Raw genomic sequence first — 22,310 nt, 5'->3', positions numbered from 1 at the left:
TTATTGACACAAGCAGAATTTTTTATTTGCATTTACTTTCAAAGCTTGATTTACATCCAATGGGGCAGAAATCTGTAAATGAATCGTTTAATTTGATCGCTGAAATGGTCTGTTTTCAGGAATGTACAACATTTCCCGTTCACCTATTTTCTTCAACTACGGGCAGTTTGCCACGTAGCTTGGCACCATTACAGTTTTTTTTAACTTGATCAGTTAAAATGGGAAAATTATATTTTATTATATTTGAAAGCAATACATTTGACATCTGACATTTTTGGGAAATGTACCCATTCACTCCCAAGATTGTGTATAAAGATAGACGACATGATAGTTCTCTGAAAATGAAGCCAAAGCATATTGATTGCTCCCTAGTGGCTGGCTGAAGTTCAGGTTATAACCCCCCCTGCCCCATGCTAGTGGACAGGACATGGATCTTAGCGTAATGGCGGCAGGCAGCTAGGATTGTGGAAGAGGATGGATATAGAAACTTGGAGTCATGTCATCTTTGTCACTTTTCCAAGCAACCAGTGAACAGCTAAAGACAATCAAACAGACCACCCATAAACAGTTGTCCCTTTGGTATCCTAAAACACTGTCCATAAATGTTTTCTTGTCTTTGAAAGGACACTATTCCAGACTATACCAGTTCAGTTGTGCAGTCTTATCCGCAGAGTGTTCTTGATCACATGCTGCTCTGCTATAAAAGCTGCCACAGCCCAGGGCACTGCGTACTCCAGAGTCACCAGTCCTCTCAGGTTGTACCTATAACCTGAGTAGTCCCAGGGACAGGCCCCCAGCAACCCCAGCCCTGCTCCCCAGCTCAGCTCCCATAAGTAGATGAACAGGGTGTAGACCATCAGACGCACAGGCAGTGGCTTACGTTGAGCGAGCAGCCGCGCTCTCAGGCCCTCCATGAGGTAGATTGCAGTGGCGTACATGGGCAGTGCCCACAGGCTGCTGTGACCTGCCAGCTTCCTGTCTCTGGTGCTGCACCAGTCGCACACAGCAGTGAAGGCCACCTCACATAGGCAGCCGTGCAGCGCATAGACATAGAGACGGACCAGGGCAGAGAGAGGACGACTGGAGACGCGGCCAAGTTGTTCTGCTGGGGATTCATTTTCAACACTGCTCCCTGTTACATGGAAACAGAATTATTGTGCAGTTTTTACACATGTGGAGTATTTTACAAGCCACTCCATTACTGACATAATGTTTTGATAGGCATTTGCAAAGATGCTTTCTAGTTTAGGGTGGGTAAAAGAGCAGTACAAAACTGTTTCGCTGAAAACAATTGTTTATAAATCTCTAGATTTTTGTCCTTATCAATTTGAGATACAATTATACAAATATAATTGTGACAATTTGGATAATGGAAGTTATGTGTTTCCCTGAAAATATATATATTTTGCATAATAATAATCTTCTGCTTAGTTTAGTTTAGCTGATGTGTAATTTGTTACAGTTAAAGAAATGCCAGCAATAACTAGGACTTGTTGTGGCCTATATTTTATGTCCTTGTATTGAAAATCCTGTGACTTAAAGCAACGTGCAGTACAATGATTTGAAGTTTTGATTTGTCACCACAGATGAGTTTACAATGGGATTTAGGGTGGATCAAGAAAGGCTTCAACATTTGCAAAACTTTTTTTTTTAAGGCAGCACTACCTTTATTCACTTTACCTTTACCATCACTTTACCGTTATTGTTTTAAGCATATCTTCTCTATCTCTTCTTCTTTTATATCTTTCATTTTTCTTTCTTCTTAATTTCTTCTTTATTAATATATAACTTATCATTATCTAATATCAGATTACATTGCCAATCATAAAATTCTCTCATATAATTAATCTTCTTGCATGGATGTGAAAAACAAATGTTCCCAGTGTATCTAATATCTGCTTCAAACATTGTTTTTCCAACATGAGCTTCAATATCAACCAACATATGATATGTTAACACTTTATTACTTACTAATAATAAGGTAATATGTATATTGAGAGAATCCATCTTTCACAGCATACATAGATGTTCTACCTTGTATTATCTTTCCAGTTTGATAGAGTCCTGTTTCTCCACAGGACACATGGCGCAGTGCACGTGCATGTGTTCTATTAGCCTGCTAATGTGGATTAACAGGCTAATAGCTCGGCTTAGCTCAGTTGGAGGCTAAGAGAATCGTCAACAGGTTTTCACTCTGAACTAGAAAATTTTGCAATTTTTCAAAGCTTATGAACACAGTTACTGTTATCAGTTTATCTCCTCAAAGTAGAACACAGTCAAAAACATTTAAACAATGGCTCTGAATCCAATTCATCATTTTGCTCGCTACAACTAGGCAAAAATACACATTAAGCCTCAAAGTGTGTCCTTGGCAGCCATTTATGAAAAATATCAAGTCTCATACAACTGAAATAACAGCAGAAAACAGTAATAATTCTCACCTTGGTCGCAGCTACCTTGTGTTCTCCTTTTACTTAGTTTTATATTCTCCATCCCAGGGCAGCATATGGGTATCTGTGCCTTTGTAATCCCTCTGCTTCCCTAAGTGTGCGTATGTGTACGAGTGGGTGTGAGTGTGAGTGAGTGTGTGTGTGTGTGTGTGTGTGTGTGTGTGTGTGTGTGTGTGTGTGTGTGTGTGATTGTGTGTTTGTGTGGGCTAAACATTAAGCTGCCCCACGTTATCAGAGTGAGACAGTGATGGCTCTGTCACAGGCTGAAGTTGTGAACTCAGGGAGAGACCCAGGAAGCAAACCTGGACCAGCTAAGAAAAATGTGTTTGTGTGTGTGTATGTGAGTGTGCATGCGTGCACTTGTGCGTGTTTGTGCACTACCAATTATATTATTGATCCGACAGTTACTACTTGAATGTTATCTTTTGAGCACACAGTAAGTTTGCAAGTAAATGCATCGATGTGTGCAGAGTTGCCATCGTCTGTATCACAGAAGCTCTTTATAATGCTGTATGTTTCATGTTGTGGGCCGACTGGGGAGTTATCAGTGAACAACAGTTGCTGGGTGTGTCACAGAAGCTGCTCAAAAATATTCATTGACAAATTTGACTCTTACATTCCAAGGGAACACATTAAAACATGTACATTATATCCAGGTTTTAGCCATACTTGCAGTATCAATGGCTCAATGGATAGCTTGCGGCCTCTGCGTCCACTACTCAATAGATAACGATGAGGTTTTGTACAGAAATACATGGATATTAGACGAGTGCTTGACTTTTCTTTCAGTTCATGCTAAGGCTCACATTTATTTTCAGTATCTTTTTTAATGATTGATGCATCCAATTAGAATCTTTTGGAAAATACCCAGGCTTCTTCTCAAGCTCCTTCATCTGAATATAACTCCAAAATGTATAAACGTCATAATAATAGCATGCTAAGGCATTGAATAAGATAGGGATTGTGGTTAACATTGCATGTCATTCCAGTATGAGCTCTCACTTCAGCTGTGTACCTCCTTGCAGCTGCTAGCATGTCTGCAGACCATTAGTATTGTTACAATGTGCTTGTTTAAATTTTTTTTTTTTATTAAGCAAGTTTATTATAGCATTTATCTTCATATCTTAATCCAGCTTCATATCTTAATACTGTTTGCATCACCACTAAGTCTTCAGTCTATACTGCATACACACACTGTATTAATATGGACACAGAGTTTCAAATATGTACAGCATACAGTGTCATAAAGTATCTGTGAGAGCAGATGTCAATCCTATCATGGCGGCACTTCTGGGTTCTGTGTTTACCTAATCTTAACGCTAATAAAACAGTTAGATTAATGGTGGACCTCTGGATCAGAGTCCAGTGTTTCTAGCAAACACACCTTTAGGAGGGTGAAGGGGCGACTACACTACTGTGTGGGAGTCACTGACCATAAAGTTATCGAGCTTCCAAAGGTTAGCCTCCTCACGGTGATCTGGGCTGACTCTGTGTGTACGTGCGTTTATTGTTGTGTAATGAGCGGTTGGCAAAGAAAAGTTTGGGTAGGGAAATGACCCCCATTTATCTGAGAAAACACAGAGCTGGTTCCACTGGTGCTCTCAACAAGCCGGTCACTGTCAGTCATGACTCAGTATGGTATGGTGAACTGAATGCCCCAAAATTGTCTTTCTATTACGTAGTGGAGGGAGAAGATGAGTAAAGGACTTGGCCATAAAGTTGGAATAAGTTTGTTGGAGAGAAAAAAAGGCAAGATCATATGAGATGAGATGGTTTGGGTTTTCAAGTTCCTTTATTAGACCATTGCAGAGAAAACCGAAGTCGCTCTAAAGCATAACTCAAAAGCAAAAAGTTAAACAAATATAAGCAAAATAACAAAAACCAATTAATCATTACATCTCTCTAATCCAAAATGTATTACCAGCTCTCCACCGCCCCCCACTGAACATAAAGTAAAATACCCCTAATAGCCCATCTGTGACTAAAGGCCTGAATATTGTCCACAGTCTTGTAATATGAGTATTCCACTCTGAATCGGGTCCTTTCAGAACTGGAGCCAGGAATAGACTGGCTCTGAACTATTACACACAGCATGTGTGCCACAAAGTCAAAGCACCCTAAGCTTTGTTCCTGACTGTCAGCCAGATGGCCAACTTGACAGATCTGGATAAAAAGTTCACAACTGTATGTACAACATTCTTTTTGTTGCAGTATTTTGGGCCAATTATAAACAGATCAAAATAAAAAAACTATAAAAGATGCTATAAAAGCCAGAAAGCCCGGGACATTGAACTAATAAGTGTCTCAGACTAATGGCAGCAAATGTTCCTCAAACAGCTATATGTGATGAGATGAGTGATGTCAGCAACACGTTGAGGCTCTAAAAACCTGCCAGGCCTGTAAAACAGAGCAGTAGATGGTGACAAACCAGTGAAATCAACTTGCTCTGCTCATAAAAGAGCTTCTTATCATATCCCTGTCACCCATTTCTTCTCAGCAACAGTCTAGCAGTGTACATGCAGCTGGCAACACATCCATGGAGAAGTTCCTGTGCAGTCTGGAGTCTCAACGACGCAATGGATGTCGATCAGACCCTGCACTCCTTCTGCCACTGGAAGGTAGAGAGCTGCAGCCCGGACCCAATGATGGCCAGTCCCCAAAAAAGTCCACAAGCGTCTTCTTTATTTTCTGCAACAGGTCGCTTGGTGGTGTCAGAACAATGGGTGTGTGCCACAAAGTCAAAGCAACCAAGTTATTGGCAGCCACAACTCTTTAAGACAACTGAGGCGGCAAACCATTTCCATTTTTGTACAACCAAGCACACACCTTCTCCTTAATTCCCTCCCAGGTCTTTTTTCTTAAACTCCTCTGAGCATAGAAACACCCCCAACACCTTTAGTCATGTTTGCCCCACGGAAGATTTTATATCCAATTTACCCTTGAAGAAGAAGCCCTCTGATATAGACACAAAGTATCCTGCAGACGGCCAACATCAGCTTGATCATTGATAAAGATGTTCACATTGTCAGCTTCAGCTGAGGCAACAATAGGACGGAAAAACTACTTAAAGAAATTCTGCCCCTTATTGATAGTTCGTTACTTAACATTATCAATCTGTCATTATCATCAGGTTATGTACCACAGTCTTTTAAAATAGCTGTCATCAAACCCCTACTCAAAAAACCCACCCTAGACCCAGAGGTTTTAGCCAATTACAGACCAATATCTAATCTCCCCTTCGTCTCTAAAATCTTAGAAAAAGTTGTTGCCAATCAGCTGTGTGAGTTTCTCCGGGAAAATAATATATATGAAGACTTTCAATCGGGGTTTAGAGCCAATCACAGTACAGAGACAGCCTTGGCAAAAGTCACTAATGACCTTTTAATAGCCTCAGATCAGGGACTTGTGTCTGTCCTCATTCTGTTAGATCTCAGTGCAGCATTCGACACAATTGACCATCAAATTTTATTACAAAGACTCAAACAGTTAATTAACATTAATGGAACCGCCCTTAACTGGTTTAAATCGTATTTTTCTGATCGCTCCCAATTTGTGCAAATTAATGATGAGTCATCTGTGCGCACCAAAGTTAACCATGGTGTTCCACAGGGCTCTGTGCTCGGCCCAATTTTATTCTCATTATATATGCTTCCACTAGGAAACATTATCGGGACACACTCGGTAAATTTCCACTGCTATGCGGATGACACCCAGTTATATTTGTCAATAAAACCTGAACAAAGTAATCAATTAACTAAACTTCGAACATGTCTCAAGGACATAAAAACCTGGATGACCCGCAATTTTCTCTTATTAAACTCAGACAAAACAGAGGTTATAATACTTGGCCCCAAACACCTTAGAGATGCATTATCTAATGATATAGCTGCGCTAGACGACATTGCCCTTGCTTCCAATGAAACAGTCAGGAACTTTGGAGTGATCTTCGATCCTGACTTATCCTTTAATAGTCACTTAAAACAAATTTCTAGGACCGCTTTTTTCCACTTACGTAATATTTCCAAAATTAGACATGTCCTTTCCCAAAAAGATGCAGAAAAACTAGTCCACGCCTTTGTTACATCGAGACTGGACTATTGTAATTCATTATTATCTGGCTCCAGCAGTAAGTCGTTAAAGACTCTACAGCTTGTCCAAAATGCCGCAGCACGTGTCCTGACGAGAACAAAGAGAAGAGAGCACATTTCTCCAGTACTAGCGTCGCTACACTGGCTTCCAGTTAAATCTAGAATAGAATTTAAAATTCTCCTCCTCACCTTCAAGGCCCTTAATAATATAACGCCTTTTTACCTTAAAGAGCTGTTAGTACCTTATAAACCCGCTAGAGCACTCCGCTCCCAGAATTCAAGCCTACTTGTCGTCCCTAAATTCTCTAAAAAAAGAGTAGGAGCCAGAGCTTTTAGCCATCAAGCCCCTCGGCTGTGGAATAATCTACCACTTTCAGTTCGGGAGGCAGATACCATCTTTTCATTTAAGAGTAGACTCAAAACCTTCCTTTTTGATAAAGCCTATAGTTAGAGCTAATTAGTGCGCCAGAACGTTACTTGTTCTATTTTATGACACATGACACACGGAGCTTCTCTTTCCAGCTTCTCCTTCCTCTTCTCCATCCCTATCCCCCTTCCCCGGAATCCCTTTGCTTTATCACCCGCAGATCCAGGGCCTCTGTGGCCGCACCATGGATCACCGGGGACCACCGGGGGTCGCGGTGTTGGATCCATTGTGGCGGATTCTGGGCTGATCGTGGTGCTGGTGGCGGACCCTGTGTCGCGTTGGCATTGGGCACGGGCGGTGGACCAGGACCGCGGTGGTGGCTTGTGATGGGTCCTGGTGGGCGGCGGTGGACGGTGACTGAGGACTGGAGTGGCGTCTGGTCTGGATGGTGGATCGTGGTCTAGATGGTTGCTGAGCATGGACTGTGCTTGCAGCGGGACTGCTTGGCATGTCATGTTGGGGTTATCCTTCGGGATGTCTACCCTCATCAAATGCTGCTAGAGACTTTGATTATTGATGATGTTTTCCTGCACGTGGCATCTATTGCACTTCTGTCCGTCCTGGGAGAGGGATCCCTCACATGTGGCTCTCTCTGAGGTTTCTACATATTTTTTACCCTGTTAAAAGGGTTTTTAGTAGTTTTTCCTTACTCTTGCTGAGGGTTAAGGACAGAGGATGCCACACCCTGTTAAAGCCCTATGAGATGAATTGTAATTTTTGAATATGGGCTATACAAATAAAATTTGATTGATTGATTGATTGATTGAAAAGACTAGAGGACCTGGGTACTGACTGACAGACCAGGGAGCAGCCAGGTCTCCTTTCTTGGGCAGTAGGGCAGTAGGCTCCCTGTTTCATGCTAGCTGACATGAAACAGGGAGAAATACTGTGTTCAAATAATACAACAACACCTAGATAGATAGATAGATAGATTACTTTATTCATCCCCGAAGGGAAATTAAGTCTTCATAGCAGCCGGTACATTTGAATACAATAAAATACAATACAATAGAATAAAATAAAAAATATTGAGGTAGAAAGAATAAAAAACAGAAACACAAGATAAATAGGTAGATAAGGTGCAGTGGCAGATGATGGTAATAGTACTGATGATATGATGGTAATGTTATTGTTAGACAGTATATAAAAAATAGTACAGTATATATAGTATATAATATAACATAATATATATTTATATATGATAGTAATTATACCAATATAATAGCAGTATATAGTAATAATGGCAGCAACAGTATATATAATAATAATAGTAAATATAATAATAATAATAATAATAACATGTACACATGTATAAATATGTGTATATAGACTTATATATACAAAGAATATACAAAGAGTATGATATAATATATGATATATAGTACGGGTATAATATAAGTATTTGACATACAATAGATAATATAATATACTATGAGTGTAAGAATATGTAGACAGAGTGTGCAGAAGACAGTATTATTGTATAAAATTATATATAGTATCAATATGGTTTATATTAACGCATATCACATATGATGTGGAGTAAGTGTTCCAGTATATGGAGTGTTGCACAGGGTACACAGTGCAAGGAGACAGGTATATTTAGTGCAGTTCTCTGATGGTGGCTCTGACAGAGGTAGATGAGTTCTACAGTCTTATTGCGGTTGGGAGGAACGATTTCCTGTATCGTCCCTTAGAGCAGCGGGGTTGAATGAGTCTGTGGCTGAAGCTACTCCTTAGCTTGTCCAGTGTTTTGTGGAGGGGGTGAGAGGGATTGTCCATGATTGCCAGCAGTTTTGCCAGCATCCTGTCCTCCACCACCTCCTCCAAATGTAAATCCGAACCAATGATGCTCTAAAATTGCTGACAGAAATCTGTGGATAGGCCATCATTTGAGGATTGCAGGGCCTGGTGTCATCCGCTTAACTGCAACGGTTAACTCCAGCATCAGCTCACAATCCCGACCAGCCCTCTCCTCTGGACTGAGCTGCGGAAGACCCTTGAAGAGCTCCTCACTGGTCTCCATGCTGCATTGTTCCACCCCAATGAGGGCAGCATAGAAATCCATAACATGGCTCTTCATCTCCCTCTGGTCATTGGTCACTCTGCCTCCCAGGAGCTCCAGGCACGTCATCTGCTTCCTGTGCCACCGATCTCTCCAGGTTGAAGAAATAGGAGCTGGGAGCATCCATGTCCCTCAACTGGAGGAAAGAAATCCTGACCAGAGTTCCCTAAACCCATTCCTGCAGAAAGGAATTTAGCTCTGTAAAACCAATCAGGCTTATTGTACTGTATGCTATAGTGTGGAACTGAGATTCTGGGAAATTTAGATTCTGTTAAGTCTGGCTGAGCTCACCTATTATTGCTCGCCCTAACCCATGTGTATTGTGTTGTGTGTGGGTGTTTAGTCCTCCATGTGTCCAAAGGGTCCAGGTGTGAAATCCAGCGTGCAGTTGAAATCCCCCCATAATTTTTCAATCTGGTAAGCAGTATGTCTGATCTCTGTGAAAAATTATCTTTGAGGCCAATCTTATTTCTTCGACAGCTGGGAAATGACAACTCACTGACAGGAAACAGGGAGGGATCCTGTTTCTAAGGTTCTCCAATAAGACACCAGGCAAGTCAGGGCCAAAGATGTTGCAGAACCTCCTTAGGAAATCACTAGAGATACCATCGATTCCTGGTGCTCGTCCTGATTCCATCTGGTTAACAGCATTCATCAACCCTCACATTTCAACTTTTTTTTCCTGCATCTGACAGATTTGTACCTGGCTTAATACCCACCACTGCTCTAAAGAGCTGAAATCCGTTTTTACATTTTTTTTTAATTTTGTGTCCTGGAAATGTTTGTTGTTGAAACACCAGTAGGACTTAACCATTTCTCCTGGGGAAATTACTTAATCTATGCTAACCAGATGGTGATCGGTAAAACCAACAGGGCTTATGTTCCTGTGCAGTGGCGATTTTAGCCTGAAATTTCTGGTGGGGCAACTTTGTATGACGTCATGTCACCGTCACAAAAACCGAGGCAGCTGATTATTATAAGCAGTAATCCCTATAAAGACCAGTAAGATATACTATGGGCTGCATTTTGAGTGCCAGCAGGGAGCAGAAATCCTATTTCAAATACAATTCACATGCTTTAGAGCTCAGCGCAACACAAAGATGTTTCCTATAATACAGCATTAAAGTAAAATGATTGCAACAATGTAAAACGATTAGACAGACACATAGCTTCACATCAACGCCAACATCAATACTCTGAATAAAGAGCTTTAGGAGACATAATGCTACTTTAAACAGCTGCTCTTAAAATGCAGATGTAATTTTAAATACTCACGTTTCAGTTGATCACAGTAAATCTGTTTCTGCAGAATAATAATCTGTGTAACGTAGTCAAGTCAAATGGTTTGGCGAGTGAAACAACTTTACATACCATCAGATATCTTACGTGGTGGAGCTTATCCTCCAAACACACTCAACTCTAACGCTTTCCCCCGCTGGGTGGACCGGATCATGTTGGTTCATGTCGGGTCAATAACTCCGTAAGGTCCCGTTAGCATCGCCTGCAGGCTAGCGGAGCTAAACTAACAAGCCATGTAAAGGTACCTGCTCATCACTACTAACACATAAATACAATACTAAACTTGACTTACCACAGAAACGGGAGCGCAGACGTCTTTAGCTTCTCTGTCAGGAGAACAAACCGAAGATCAATCCGTATTATTCATCCGATCTGTGAGTGAAACCTGTCCACTGACTCAGGTCGTGTTAGCCTGTTAGCCTGTTAGCTCAGGTGGAGCCGAGCAGCCAACAGGCTCGGAGCTGGAGTCGCTTTTCGCATCATTCGAGTCCAGTTGCTAGGCAGCTTTCGTGGGGCACATCTGAAAGTGCCCCCCCACCCAATGTTAACTTTGGCTTGTGTGGTTCATGCTCATTGGTGTTTTCATGGCAACAGTCTTAAGCTTTGGCCGTTGCCCCCAGAGCAGAGACAGAGGCAAGAGAGAAGCTCAGTTCACAGAGCAAGCACACAGACAGAAACACACACGAATCAAATGACTCCAAAACAAGACTATAATGCTTGTTAGTCAAGTTTATTCACACACACATTCACGCTACTTTGCATCTTAAATGAAATCAAATATATTTTGCCACAAAGTACAGATGTATTGAGCTTTCTGCACATCAGCTCCATCTGGATGTGGTGGGGCAGTGCCCCACGTGCCCCTAATGTAGAAACGCACCTGCTGAAAAATAATCCTTACAATTTCAATAGGGCCTCACCCTGTCAGTGCTCGGGCCCTTATAAGTGACACACCACAATAAAAAATAAAAGTATTGAAGTGAATTGTCAATTTCTTGAAAAAACTATTTATGTTTATTTTTATCGTGTGGGAGATATAAACTTTACTCAAACTCCCTATAGCTATAAGGTAGATTAAAGTAAGATGTTTATTACTGTACAGTATTTGTATATTATGTGATGAAAATACATTTGAGGCTATAACATCTATTCATTAAATCGTCATTGATTAAAATAATAGTAATAATGATATTTATTATTATAATAAGGCCCGAGCACTGACATACAGAGGCCCCATTGAAATTGTAAGGATTATTATTATTATTATTATTCAGGCAAATTAATTGGCTTTTTGAGGGCTTTAACATGCTCAAATTCACACCTCCTGCGCAGAAGTGGAATGCGCAGGATTAATTTAATTTAATTTAATCTTATTTAAAAAATATGTATATTTAATTTGTTTTATAGATTTTTATTTACAATTTGTTCTCTTTGCCCACAAAAATACATAATCATATGATATAACGATACAGTTTAAAGATGTCTGTAATTATGATTATTAGTATACAGTCCGTCTGTATCCACTAGGTGGCGTTGCAGGGACAGTGATTGTGATGGCTCACATACAAGTGACCCACCCAACTTTACACAATGTATTATTAGTCATACTCCATTCATACAGGCTGTGCGTCTCTACCCACAGGATCTGCTCATGCAGTTTAACGCATCTCTCTATATGGCTTTAAAGACTCCAACTGGCCCCTTCTATGTGGCCACACTGACCCCACACGCACCCACAAACACACACGAAAAATTCAATGGTTCACACACATGGACATTCAAATAAAATCAGTGTGGGTTAGCAAATGGCAGATTCCTACATTCGGGGTCCCAAGGTGGCTGCTCTGATGATGACAGCGATGAGGATGGTCGGTGTCAGCACCATTGAAAGGAAGGACACCTGGTAACACACACACGAAAACTTTGACAGACAGTTTTTGAAATCACCAAATGACATCATGGACATTTCATCATCAGTCTTGCTTTCCCCAGTTTCTCTATGTTTCGATAAAGTGAGAGAGGCAGCGTGAACGCCAGCGTTGACAGCAAGATCACAAAGTGACGCTCAGCGAGTATGTGACCTGGACCAACTGCCATCACAACACGTCCCGACATACATTAGAAACTAAACACAGGAAGCATTCAGATCTGCACTGCATGTTTGGTTTGAATAACTTTGTTTATGGCACACATGGTCTCATTTTGCTTTATCTATGCGTTGGAATAAACTTGACGCAGCGTGGCCTACCTCCTGGTATTCTCTGAAATACTTTGGTCATTGTGTCACCAGTTGTGATGTTGTAACTAACCATAGCTGCAGGAAAACAGAGGGGAAGCATCGTTCTGTTATTCATCAATCATTCTGCAGCATTTTGAAAAGCCAAGTGTCAAAGAACAGCATTGAATAAAGAAAAAACAACTTTTCAGGCCACACAGACATAACATGCTGCAAGTATAACATAACAAAATAATCAGACTTGCTATAAACAACTTACTGATGAAAGGATAAAGGAACTGCAGTGCAGATACAATCAGAAACCCAGGGAAACCGAATGTGCTGTGCACCAGTGACTGATAACTGTTTGTCCCCGACAGGTTCCCTCCTCTGGTCAACAAGATGATGGAATAATCTGCGATGAAATGACCAACATGATCTTATTGATTTGTTCTTGATCTGGGAAAATTCATGTCTCATGATTCTGATTGTACCACCTTCAGTGAACTCACCTGTGATCAACGCAACGATGACCAGCAGAAGGAGGCCCAAGGGGAGCCCTGCCTGGTTCAGTGCATTCGGTAAACCTGGTTTTAAAAAAGGTAAATAAAGCATATATGCTGCAGCTGAAGAATGTAGAGATGCAAATCAAAGAAGTAACTAAAAAAGCAACATTTACACAGGAGAAAGCGGATAAATCATTCACACAAACAAACACATGAAATACACACATTTGGTGATTGCAGTTAAATTCCATGATATCTCTAACATTTCCTGCATGTGATCCTCTGGCTGTGGGAAATAGAAGTAGAGAACATGATATTATCTCAACAGTGAACATTCACATTCACAACCATGCAATGAATGCCTCCCTACCGTGGCTGCCAGTTCAATTTGGGACTGATTTTTAATATTATCTTAATAACTTTTTAAAGCTCAGTACAGTCTTGCCCCCAGTTATATTTCTCTTTATGGTCCAAGTCATAATCTAAGATGTTCAAACCAACACATATTTTCCATGTTTCTTATCATTCATACATTCTGACATGACAAAAGTCTGTTTTTATCACAAGTTGTTTGTGTGTTATAATGAAAGAACACTAAGGAAGTCTCACATTGCATTACTAGTGCAGTAAGTCAGGCTCCAGTATGTGTCCCACTGCTGCAGGGGAAAGGTCGAGGCAAATTCTTGACGTTGAAAGAGTTAAAGGGGACATATTATGCCCATTTAACCACAGTTGATATTGTTCCTTGGGGTCTTAATGAAATGTCTGTAAAAAATGTTGGTCAAAATACCACAAGGATCATTTAAAACAGCACCCTTTATACCCTGTCTAAAAAAGCCCTCCTCAGATTGACCTGTTTTGAGTGCCCCGCCCTCCCCTCTCTCACCGCCCCGCATCCCCTCTCTCCAACAACCCACCCCCCCTCTCACCCCCCTCTCATCACACACACGTGAAACACATCCAGTTTCACGTAATAAATCGCCTTAGCATAATTAAGGTTGTTAAAATCATTTTAAGTCACTGTCCTACACATATATTTCTGTATCTGTTTGTTGTGTTTCTTCATTGAAGCTACAATTTTCAAACTACTAATCCTTCTGATAAAGATGAACATTATTTAAATACATGCATTAGATATGTGTGTATACAGTATATAATTGTATGTGTATATTTATTCAAACAGGGCATATATTCTGAGCACACACACACACACACACACACACACACAGTGGAGGGGCTACAGCTCTGGAGGCTAACACTGCTGCAACTTTTGCGGCGAAATGCACTTAAAATCCCGGGTATGAGTTTATTTTAAAGCGACAAACGGAGGCGGCAACGAGCTGCTTGTGACCGTCACCGGTGTGCAGCTCGGGGTGCGTGGAGCAAATCTGTATGTGCCACAAAAGTTATAAAGCGCAGCTCTCTCCCCCACTCCTCCTCCTCCTCCTCCTCCTCCTCCACTTCGCCGCCCGGGCATCATAGGAGAGGCTGTCCGCTGAGCGAGCACCCAAGCACGGGTACAATGCAGCCGGAGACCGGGGGGGACTCCTGGAACACGTTCCGGTGCTATTTTCTAACAAAGCTCCACAAACAGCTGTTTAAAGTTATACCTACTGTTTCAACCGGGGCGAGACACACAGAAGCAACGACTCGGGTTAGCCTCCGAGTGCATTGTTTTCTAGTTATAGCCAGAGGTGTAAAGTAACGAATTACATTTACTCACGTTACTGTAATTGAGTAGTGTTTTTGTGTACTTTGTAATTTTTTGAGTAGTTTTTGAAATGGGTAATTTTACTTTTACTTAAGTAGATTTTGACTGAAGTATTGTACTTCGCTACATTGGAAATTACGTCCGTTACTGAGTAAAAAAATAAAGTTCAATGCGCAAGACAACTCTCACTGCAGTGGTAGATGCTGCATAGAGTGAATGACGTTCCCTCACGTGCACGTTCAACATATGAAAACTGATTGTAAAGTTTACTGTTCGCAATAAATATGCGCGACATGCAAAACACTGCACAGGGTGCTACTGCAGACGGGCTGAAGAGCCGCGGGTTGCCGACCCCTGGCTCCAGCGAAAGAGCGATTTGTTTACTGCTCCGCCGTTAAAGAGATGCGGACGTCAAAGCATTAGTTCGGCTATAATATTAGTTCATCCTCGCATTTTCCCCTCCCGGTCGCACGCGCACATGTTATGCCTCCGTGCTCCGTGTTATATCTCGATGGGGCGCACCACACAGTTTGAGAATCACTGTGCTACACAGGGCCGGCCCTAGCACATTTGGGGCTCTATGCAAGCTTCATTCCTGTTTGACATGTTTAATGTCATCGCACTTATATTTGTAAAGATTCTCCTTTAATTAAAAATAACTGTTTTTGGATTGGATTTATGACCCCTTGTCCTTTTTTGCACTGAACAGGAGCGGCCCCCATCAAGTTGTTGGAAGTAACTAAGTATCTTTTACCATCAAAGTAAAGTCCTACACGAGAAGCATCACTGTGTTACCTGCAAAGCCATCGTGAGCACCTGAGGCTCTCAGCAGCGCCCCCAGCCGGGGAAACTCCGCGACCCTGTAACGTCAGCTGGGGATGACCTAAACACTGCCGGCCTAAATCCTATTATTTCAACACTTTATCCAACTAGTGCTAATTCAGCTGACCTCTGGGAAATAGGTTGTACTTACTTTGTGCCAAAATATGGATCAATGCGAGTACAATTAAAGTTACTGAAGGATTTATTAAAGGATTCTTCTATAAAGCTGTTAATAAAAAAAGAAAGACCTTCTGTACAGGCACGCTGTGACGTCCTGTCCGTTTAGTTTGTTAATTTCAGTCTCTTTATATTTTCTGTTTCCTGTTTTATTTTGTAGTTCCGCTTTCCTTGTGTGTTTCGGTCTTTACTTCCTGTTGTTGATTGTTGTGCCCAATCCTCATGTGTTTCACCTGTGCGTAATTGCCCCTTCCTTTCCTCTGTATTTAAGCCTCTGTGTTTCCCTTTGTCCTCTGTCGGTTTGTACTCGTGGTTGTGCTACTCGTTTCTACACGTAGTCTTCTATAGGTTTGTTTTGTACTGCTGTCTCGTGCAGTTTTCCCCTGTGGATCTTCTGTGTTCCTTGTGCGCCTTGACGCTCAACTTCTGCTCCTGCTCACCAGAATAGGCACCCGTGTTTTTCATCCCTGGGTTTTTGACTCTCCAGTAGTCACCGGTTATGTTTTGTTTTTGTCTTGTTTAAAGACCCCTTTTATATTAAATACACCTTCTTGTTATAACCTCTGCATCCTAGGTCCATGTCCTCCACCAAACGTGACACATGCAAACGATTAAAGAATAAGGAAGGAGCTGCACATATTGTGTAAGCTACAAGTTTCTCACAATGAGAAATGCTGTTTGCCTTCAAATAATGAAATGCTTGCATCAAATGATAGCAAAAGGATATTTTAATACTTGTATATATTTTTCCATACATAGCTGAAAATCTAAGGAAACTAGAGATCAACATCAGATTTCATTTTTTGTTTCCCTAAACAAATTTCTTTATTGATCAGTTTATTGGTATACGTGTGTAATGTCCACACTGTATTTACAAGGGCTATCACCAATACCACTCGTCCTCCGGGGCTGGACTCTCCAGCAGCTCCTTCGAACTGGTTCCCCTGGTCAACGGATCAGGCTGAGAAAAAGCAGGCGCATTGTGCAGCAGATTGTGGAGGCGATTCCTGCGATTCCTGTTCTTATTGCCTCTTCTGCGTGGGGGACGAATAAACAAAGAGTCAGGAAGGATGGCAGTGTAAATGAGAAACTCTGAATATCAAGCTTTTCCACCAATTTGGAACCTACTACAAATTATTATCACTGACCTAAACTGAAGCAAAACAAAACCCTAATAAAGACCTGATTTATTTTTTAATTAATGGATTCTAGTTAATCAAAGTTAAAAATATCCTGCTAGCAGAAAAGATAAATATCAAAATCACAGAGACACTCTCCTCAAGTTTCAGAGAAACCTAACACCAACAGGATCCTTCAAATCAGACAGCGTTGTCATCTCATACCTTCCGTCGAAGTCTGCCTTCTCTTGAGGAGGGGTGGAGGGTTGTGGTGAGGGGCTGGACTGCAGCGCTGAGAAGCAGTTGAGGCCCGCAGAGATGAAACGTTAAAAGAGAGAAAAGTGAAAAATAACGATTGTGGGTGATCAGAGTCGAGGTCCAGTCATTAAGAGGAAGATGCTTCACCTGACTCCGTGTACAGGATATGCTGTAAGTTACTGTTTTATATCAGGGTTTCATCAAGTTAAATTTAAAACCTTTTTAAGAACATAATGAAGGAAATTCTCGTAAAATGTAATAGATATGAAAGACTATCAGACTCCCAGATTTCTAACAAGCTTCTTATCTTAGATGAATCAGTGACAACTACAGCTAAACAGAGCGGAGCAGCCGAAACATTGTGAAGTGAGTGACACCCTTCCATCGTTAAGTGTTGTAGTATGAACTCCAAACAGTGACACGACTCCTGATCAGCAGGTCATGTAGTGTGAACTGCACAGTGATCTGATAGGTTTGAAAGTCATGTGGTGTGACCTCACCTGAGTCACCGGCCTTGGCTCCTCCACCACTGCCCTTCACCAATGGGACTTGAGCCCAGGGGCCCTGCTGGATCTTCTCGTTCATTAGAGGCTGCACTTTTCTCGGCTCCTCCTTCTCTTTAGTCTTTGCCTCCTTTTGGACAATGGTTATCGGACCCTGCTCGGGTCCTCTGGACACCCAGTTGTTCTGAAGAAAAAAAAAAAATTCAGAACCACAATGACTTCAAATCTGTAGTGTTAAACAGATTTCTTTGCTCTTTATCTTTGACAGATCAGAGAATTTAGGAGCATGTGTGGGTTTTATCACACAGTCTTAGATACATTTTGGCATAAACATAAGACTCACCAATCTCAGGTCTATAATAACTTGCAACATCAATCGTATTCCAGACGAAGTTTTCCCCTCTTTAACGATCTTTTCAATCTTGTTAAAATACTCATCCATCTGAGGCTGGTGAGACACAGAGGGAGAGAGATGGTTAATTTGAGACATGAAGTTCATGTTCAGCATGTCTCCATTCAATCTACCAGACACTGCTGACAAAAAGTTCACATCACATCTTCATCCCTGCAAACAACGCATTTCTCTTAATATTTAGTTTTGGAAAGGGAAACCAGACGCATATTATCCTCTAGATTATATTCGAAGCTTTCAATCTGTAGCCCTTCAGACCTTTTCTAAGACCGTAATAAAGGACATTTAAGATTTATGTCAAATGTACTACTTCCAGCTCACCTTGGCCTCCTCTAAATCAAGGACTTTGCCCATGGTGGTGAGCAGGCTGCACAGACACTCTACAGACTCTTTGTCTTGGTGGTTCAGCAGCCTGACCACGCAGTCATGCATTATAGCCGCCGTTTGCATCTTGACCATGAAGATTTCGCCGATGAACTTAATGTTTCCAACGAACGCTGTCAGATAATGTCCTCGGCCTTCTGCAGATTTATCAGAAGTCGGTGACGATCCGTCTAATGGGACCAAGGAAACAAACCTATGGACAGAGTTGAAACCAAAACGAAAAGACGTTTCGGGAAAGATCCGGCGTCACACTTAAGTCAGGTAAATCAGGCTTGAAACAAACATTGAAACATTTAGTGTAACCAATGACACTGACACGATATGCAGATCTAGTTGCTTTCAGCAAAGTACATGAGAACTGAAATGTCTGTGTCAGTTGCTACGGACACTGTCTGGAACTTTTCCAACCGGTTCCTGAGGAAAATGTGCAGAAATGTTGATGACGTTTCTAACATGAAAAACATATATACAAGTCATGTTCCAAAGGAGATGTTATAGACATGGAAGACGCCATTAAAGACATTAGGGCCAAAGCCTGTGCTGTGTCGTTTCTTGATATATCACTCAGCCCTTGGACTTAAGTGGACAAAGATCAGAGCCAAAGTTTGCAAATAGAACAGGGAGCTAGGCAATAAAACGATATCAATAATTATCGTTATATAATTCTCATCAATAGCTGAATAAGTAAAGTCAGTCCCTTATATCTTTATCTTCTAACACTGGGAAAATGTACGGTTACACAGACAAATGGGTGGATCCAGGTAGTTATTTTGTCACTGTCTTTTGACACTGTGGGATAGGATTTTTTTTAAAGTTTTACCAATAACCAGGGAATAATTTGTGGATCAGGGCTTCAAATCAGAAACTTTAGGCCACTGGTGAAGCCCTTTTTGCAAGCAGGTACCAGCAAGCTATTATGATGATGATGGTGGAAGAAGAGAAGCAGGAGGAAACATACAGTTGGGTAAATTACCTGATGATGCGTCTGTCTCGGCTCTGTAGCAAACTTGTGGGTTTTGAGGAGATGTCCAGCAAGGTTATAGAGGAGGGATGACAACTAAAGGTCAAGAACTTCATAGCACATTATAGGACCGGAGCATCACTCATTTTGATTAAAGGCATTAAATCTCCCTTGAAACCATTGCGCAACATCCTGGAAAAGCTGCAGTTCACTGGATGGCCACTAGTGGCCGGCTCCATGTTAAAAAGCCTGAATTAATATTCAAGATGATAATCTCCCACAAAGCTGTTGATAACAGTCCACATCATGTCTCTCCACTTCTCTGTGAAAACATAATTATATAATGAATAATAATAATAATAAATACACCTGTGTATTGATTTTTGTGAAGATTGGTCAATGTGAACACATTCCGGGGTCTCGGGGGCACCATTGAGCCATTTTGTGACGCCCATTGAAAATTCCTCCAGAATATGTACATTTTCACCACAGACGTAATGCTACTTTAAACAGCTGCTCTTAAAATGCAGATGTGACTTTAAATACTCATGTTTCAGTTGATCACAGTAATTCCCTTTAATAATAAACAAAATTAACTGAATAAAGCACGAATCATTCTTAAACAGAAACCTGTCTTGCTTAACTTAAAACTGTATACATTAATATAAAACAATAGAAAGGTAGAAAGCAGAACATCCACCCTGAAATAGTGCAAATTTTTAGTGGAATAACAAAAGTACAAACAGAACGTGGTTAGGTGACTCAGCCCACCATGGGCAACAGAAAAAGTGCTCCGGCACACCGTGCAGTGCGCTTTATAGATATTTTCTTGCACATTTTCCACCCTGGTGTTTGCTTTTTCCCATTCCTCCTGGTATTTTTGCATCCTTTTCTGATTTTCTCAGAGGAGTACGAGTCGTATTGCTGCTCGAAGCTGTACCGCCCTGTAAAGCAGTGTCGGCGTCTGTATCACTGTCACCCATGCTGTTTTGTTGTCTTCCACTATCTTCTCCTTATACTTACTTATCTTCCACTATCTTCTCCGCGAGCAACAGTACCTCCTCGACCAATGGGATGAGCGTATTTTGAATCATCGTACTCATGTGTGAATATGCTGTAAGCTCACTGATCCCAGAGCAGGACATTGCCTGGGAACAAGTTTACCGTAAATCTTCATAGAAAGCGTCCTGTTATTCATTTTCCATTGGCCTTTTACTGACCATTTTATAAATCTCCAAGTAATACGGGACAAAGTGCGTCCTTTTTCAGCTCAATACGGTACGGTGTTTTTGTTTCTAAATACGGGACGATTCCGTTTTTCGAGGGACGGTTGGCAACCCTACTTACCACAGAAACGGGAGCGCAGACGTCTTTAGCTTCTCTGTCAGGAGAACAAACCGAAGATAAAACCGTATTATTCATCTGATATGTGAGTGAAACCTGTCCACAGACTCAGGTCGTGTTAGCCTGTTAGCCTGTTAGCCTGTTAGCTCAGGTGGAGCCGAGCAGCCAACAGGCTCAGAGCTGGAGTCGCTTTTCGCATCATTCGAGTCCAGTTGCTAGGCAGCTTTCGTGGGGCACATCTAAAAGTGCCCCCCCACCCAATGTTAACTTTGGCCTGTGTGGTTCACGCTCATTGGTGTTTCCATGGCAACAGTCTTAAGCTTTGGCCGTTGCCCCCAGAGCAGAGACAGACGGCAAGAGAGAAGCTCAGTTCACAGAGCAAGCACACAGACAGAAACACACACGAGTCAAATGACTCCAAAACAAGACTATAATGCTTGTGAGTCAAGTTTATTCACACACACATTCACGCTATTTTGCATATAAAATGAAATCAAATATATTTTTCCAAGTACAGATGTATTGAGCTTTCTGCACAACAGCGCTGTGGATGGGGTTCACTGGACCTATCCACAGTCAAATGGACTGCACAATTGAAGTCAACGATGATTAACCGGTCCTGATGATAACTATTCAATTCATTTTTTAGCAAATTGAAAAAGCTGACTATTTTGGTACCTTGATATACTGTTGGTTTCCCCCCTACCAATTAACCACCACCCATTCACTACTTCTGTTCAGGATATAATGGATGTGTTGGTTGTTGTTCTGAACAGGACAGTGTTGTGCAATAATAGGTAGACTTGATGTTGGCTATTTATTAATAATCATAAAATATGAATATTAAAATAATAAAATGATTTATTAAAAATAATACAATTATTAATTGCAACAATAAAGTTATCAATTAAGATAATGAAATTATTAATGAAAAACTACAATTATGAATTAAGAATAATACAATTTGTAATTATAATGTCTAAAAGACGGGGCACCACCCTGGTATCAGTGTCCAACAATCAAATGTAAAGATCAGTCTCATTTCGATCTAGTTCAATCAGAAATCTAAATATTTACTATTAAAGATTATATAATGAACAGTGAAGGTTATGGAGTTCTTGAAAGTGTAGAGGTTGGCAAAATTCACTTATGCAACATTAATGTTAGAACATTTGTGAAAGAAAAACATTTATTATGAATATAATAAAGTATAAAAACACAAATTACTAACAATGTGCTAACTAAACAAAGATGTGTATGTGAGTTTAAATCGGATGTAAATCAGAGTGCTCCCAAGATGGTGGCTGGCCAAAAGGGTAGCACCTTCCTGTTTGGTTCTAAAATGGTCGCTGGTCACCCTAAGGAAACAGCCCCCCTCCTTTTGAAGTGGTTTTACGACAGGTAGCGGGGGAAGATTTAATTAGGTGAAGAGATATGCATTATGCATATGCCTTCCAAGTTAGACAAAGAATTGTAATATAAATTTCATAACAGGGACACAGCAATACAATTAGATATCTGGAGTTTAATTCAACATCTGTGGATGTGGCTCAAAGGTTAAATCACAGTGACA

The 22,310-nt window shown here is 41.0% G+C and overlaps 1 protein-coding gene across 1 annotated transcript; it reads right to left on the bottom strand.

Annotated features, from left to right (window-relative positions):
- On the bottom strand, positions 1-2,675 carry LOC128453913 (transmembrane protein 229B). Its single transcript, XM_053437037.1, has 2 exons — positions 2,442-2,675; positions 1-1,132 (listed from the first exon to the last, which is right to left on the bottom strand). Exons 1-2 carry the CDS (start codon positions 2,491-2,493, stop codon positions 648-650), a joined length of 537 nt encoding a protein of 178 aa, XP_053293012.1. The 5' UTR covers positions 2,494-2,675; the 3' UTR covers positions 1-647.
- Positions 2,676-22,310: the final 19,635 nt, after the last annotated feature.

Source organism: Pleuronectes platessa, chromosome 12 (genome assembly GCF_947347685.1).
Source record: "Pleuronectes platessa chromosome 12, fPlePla1.1, whole genome shotgun sequence".
In the NCBI taxonomy this organism is placed as follows: domain Eukaryota; kingdom Metazoa; phylum Chordata; class Actinopteri; order Pleuronectiformes; family Pleuronectidae; genus Pleuronectes; species Pleuronectes platessa.
This window is presented reverse-complemented; position numbering and strand designations above follow the sequence as displayed.

Bases quoted from the DNA above. Each gene is read 5' to 3' on its own strand.
- LOC128453913 (XM_053437037.1), bottom strand. From the start codon at position 2,493: ATGGAGAATATAAAACTAAGTAAAAGGAGAACACAAGGTAGCTGCGAC. The intron at 1,133-2,441 runs GTGAGAATTATT...TCCATGTAACAG, and splicing joins ACAAGGTAGCTGCGACCAAG to GGAGCAGTGTTGAAAATGAA.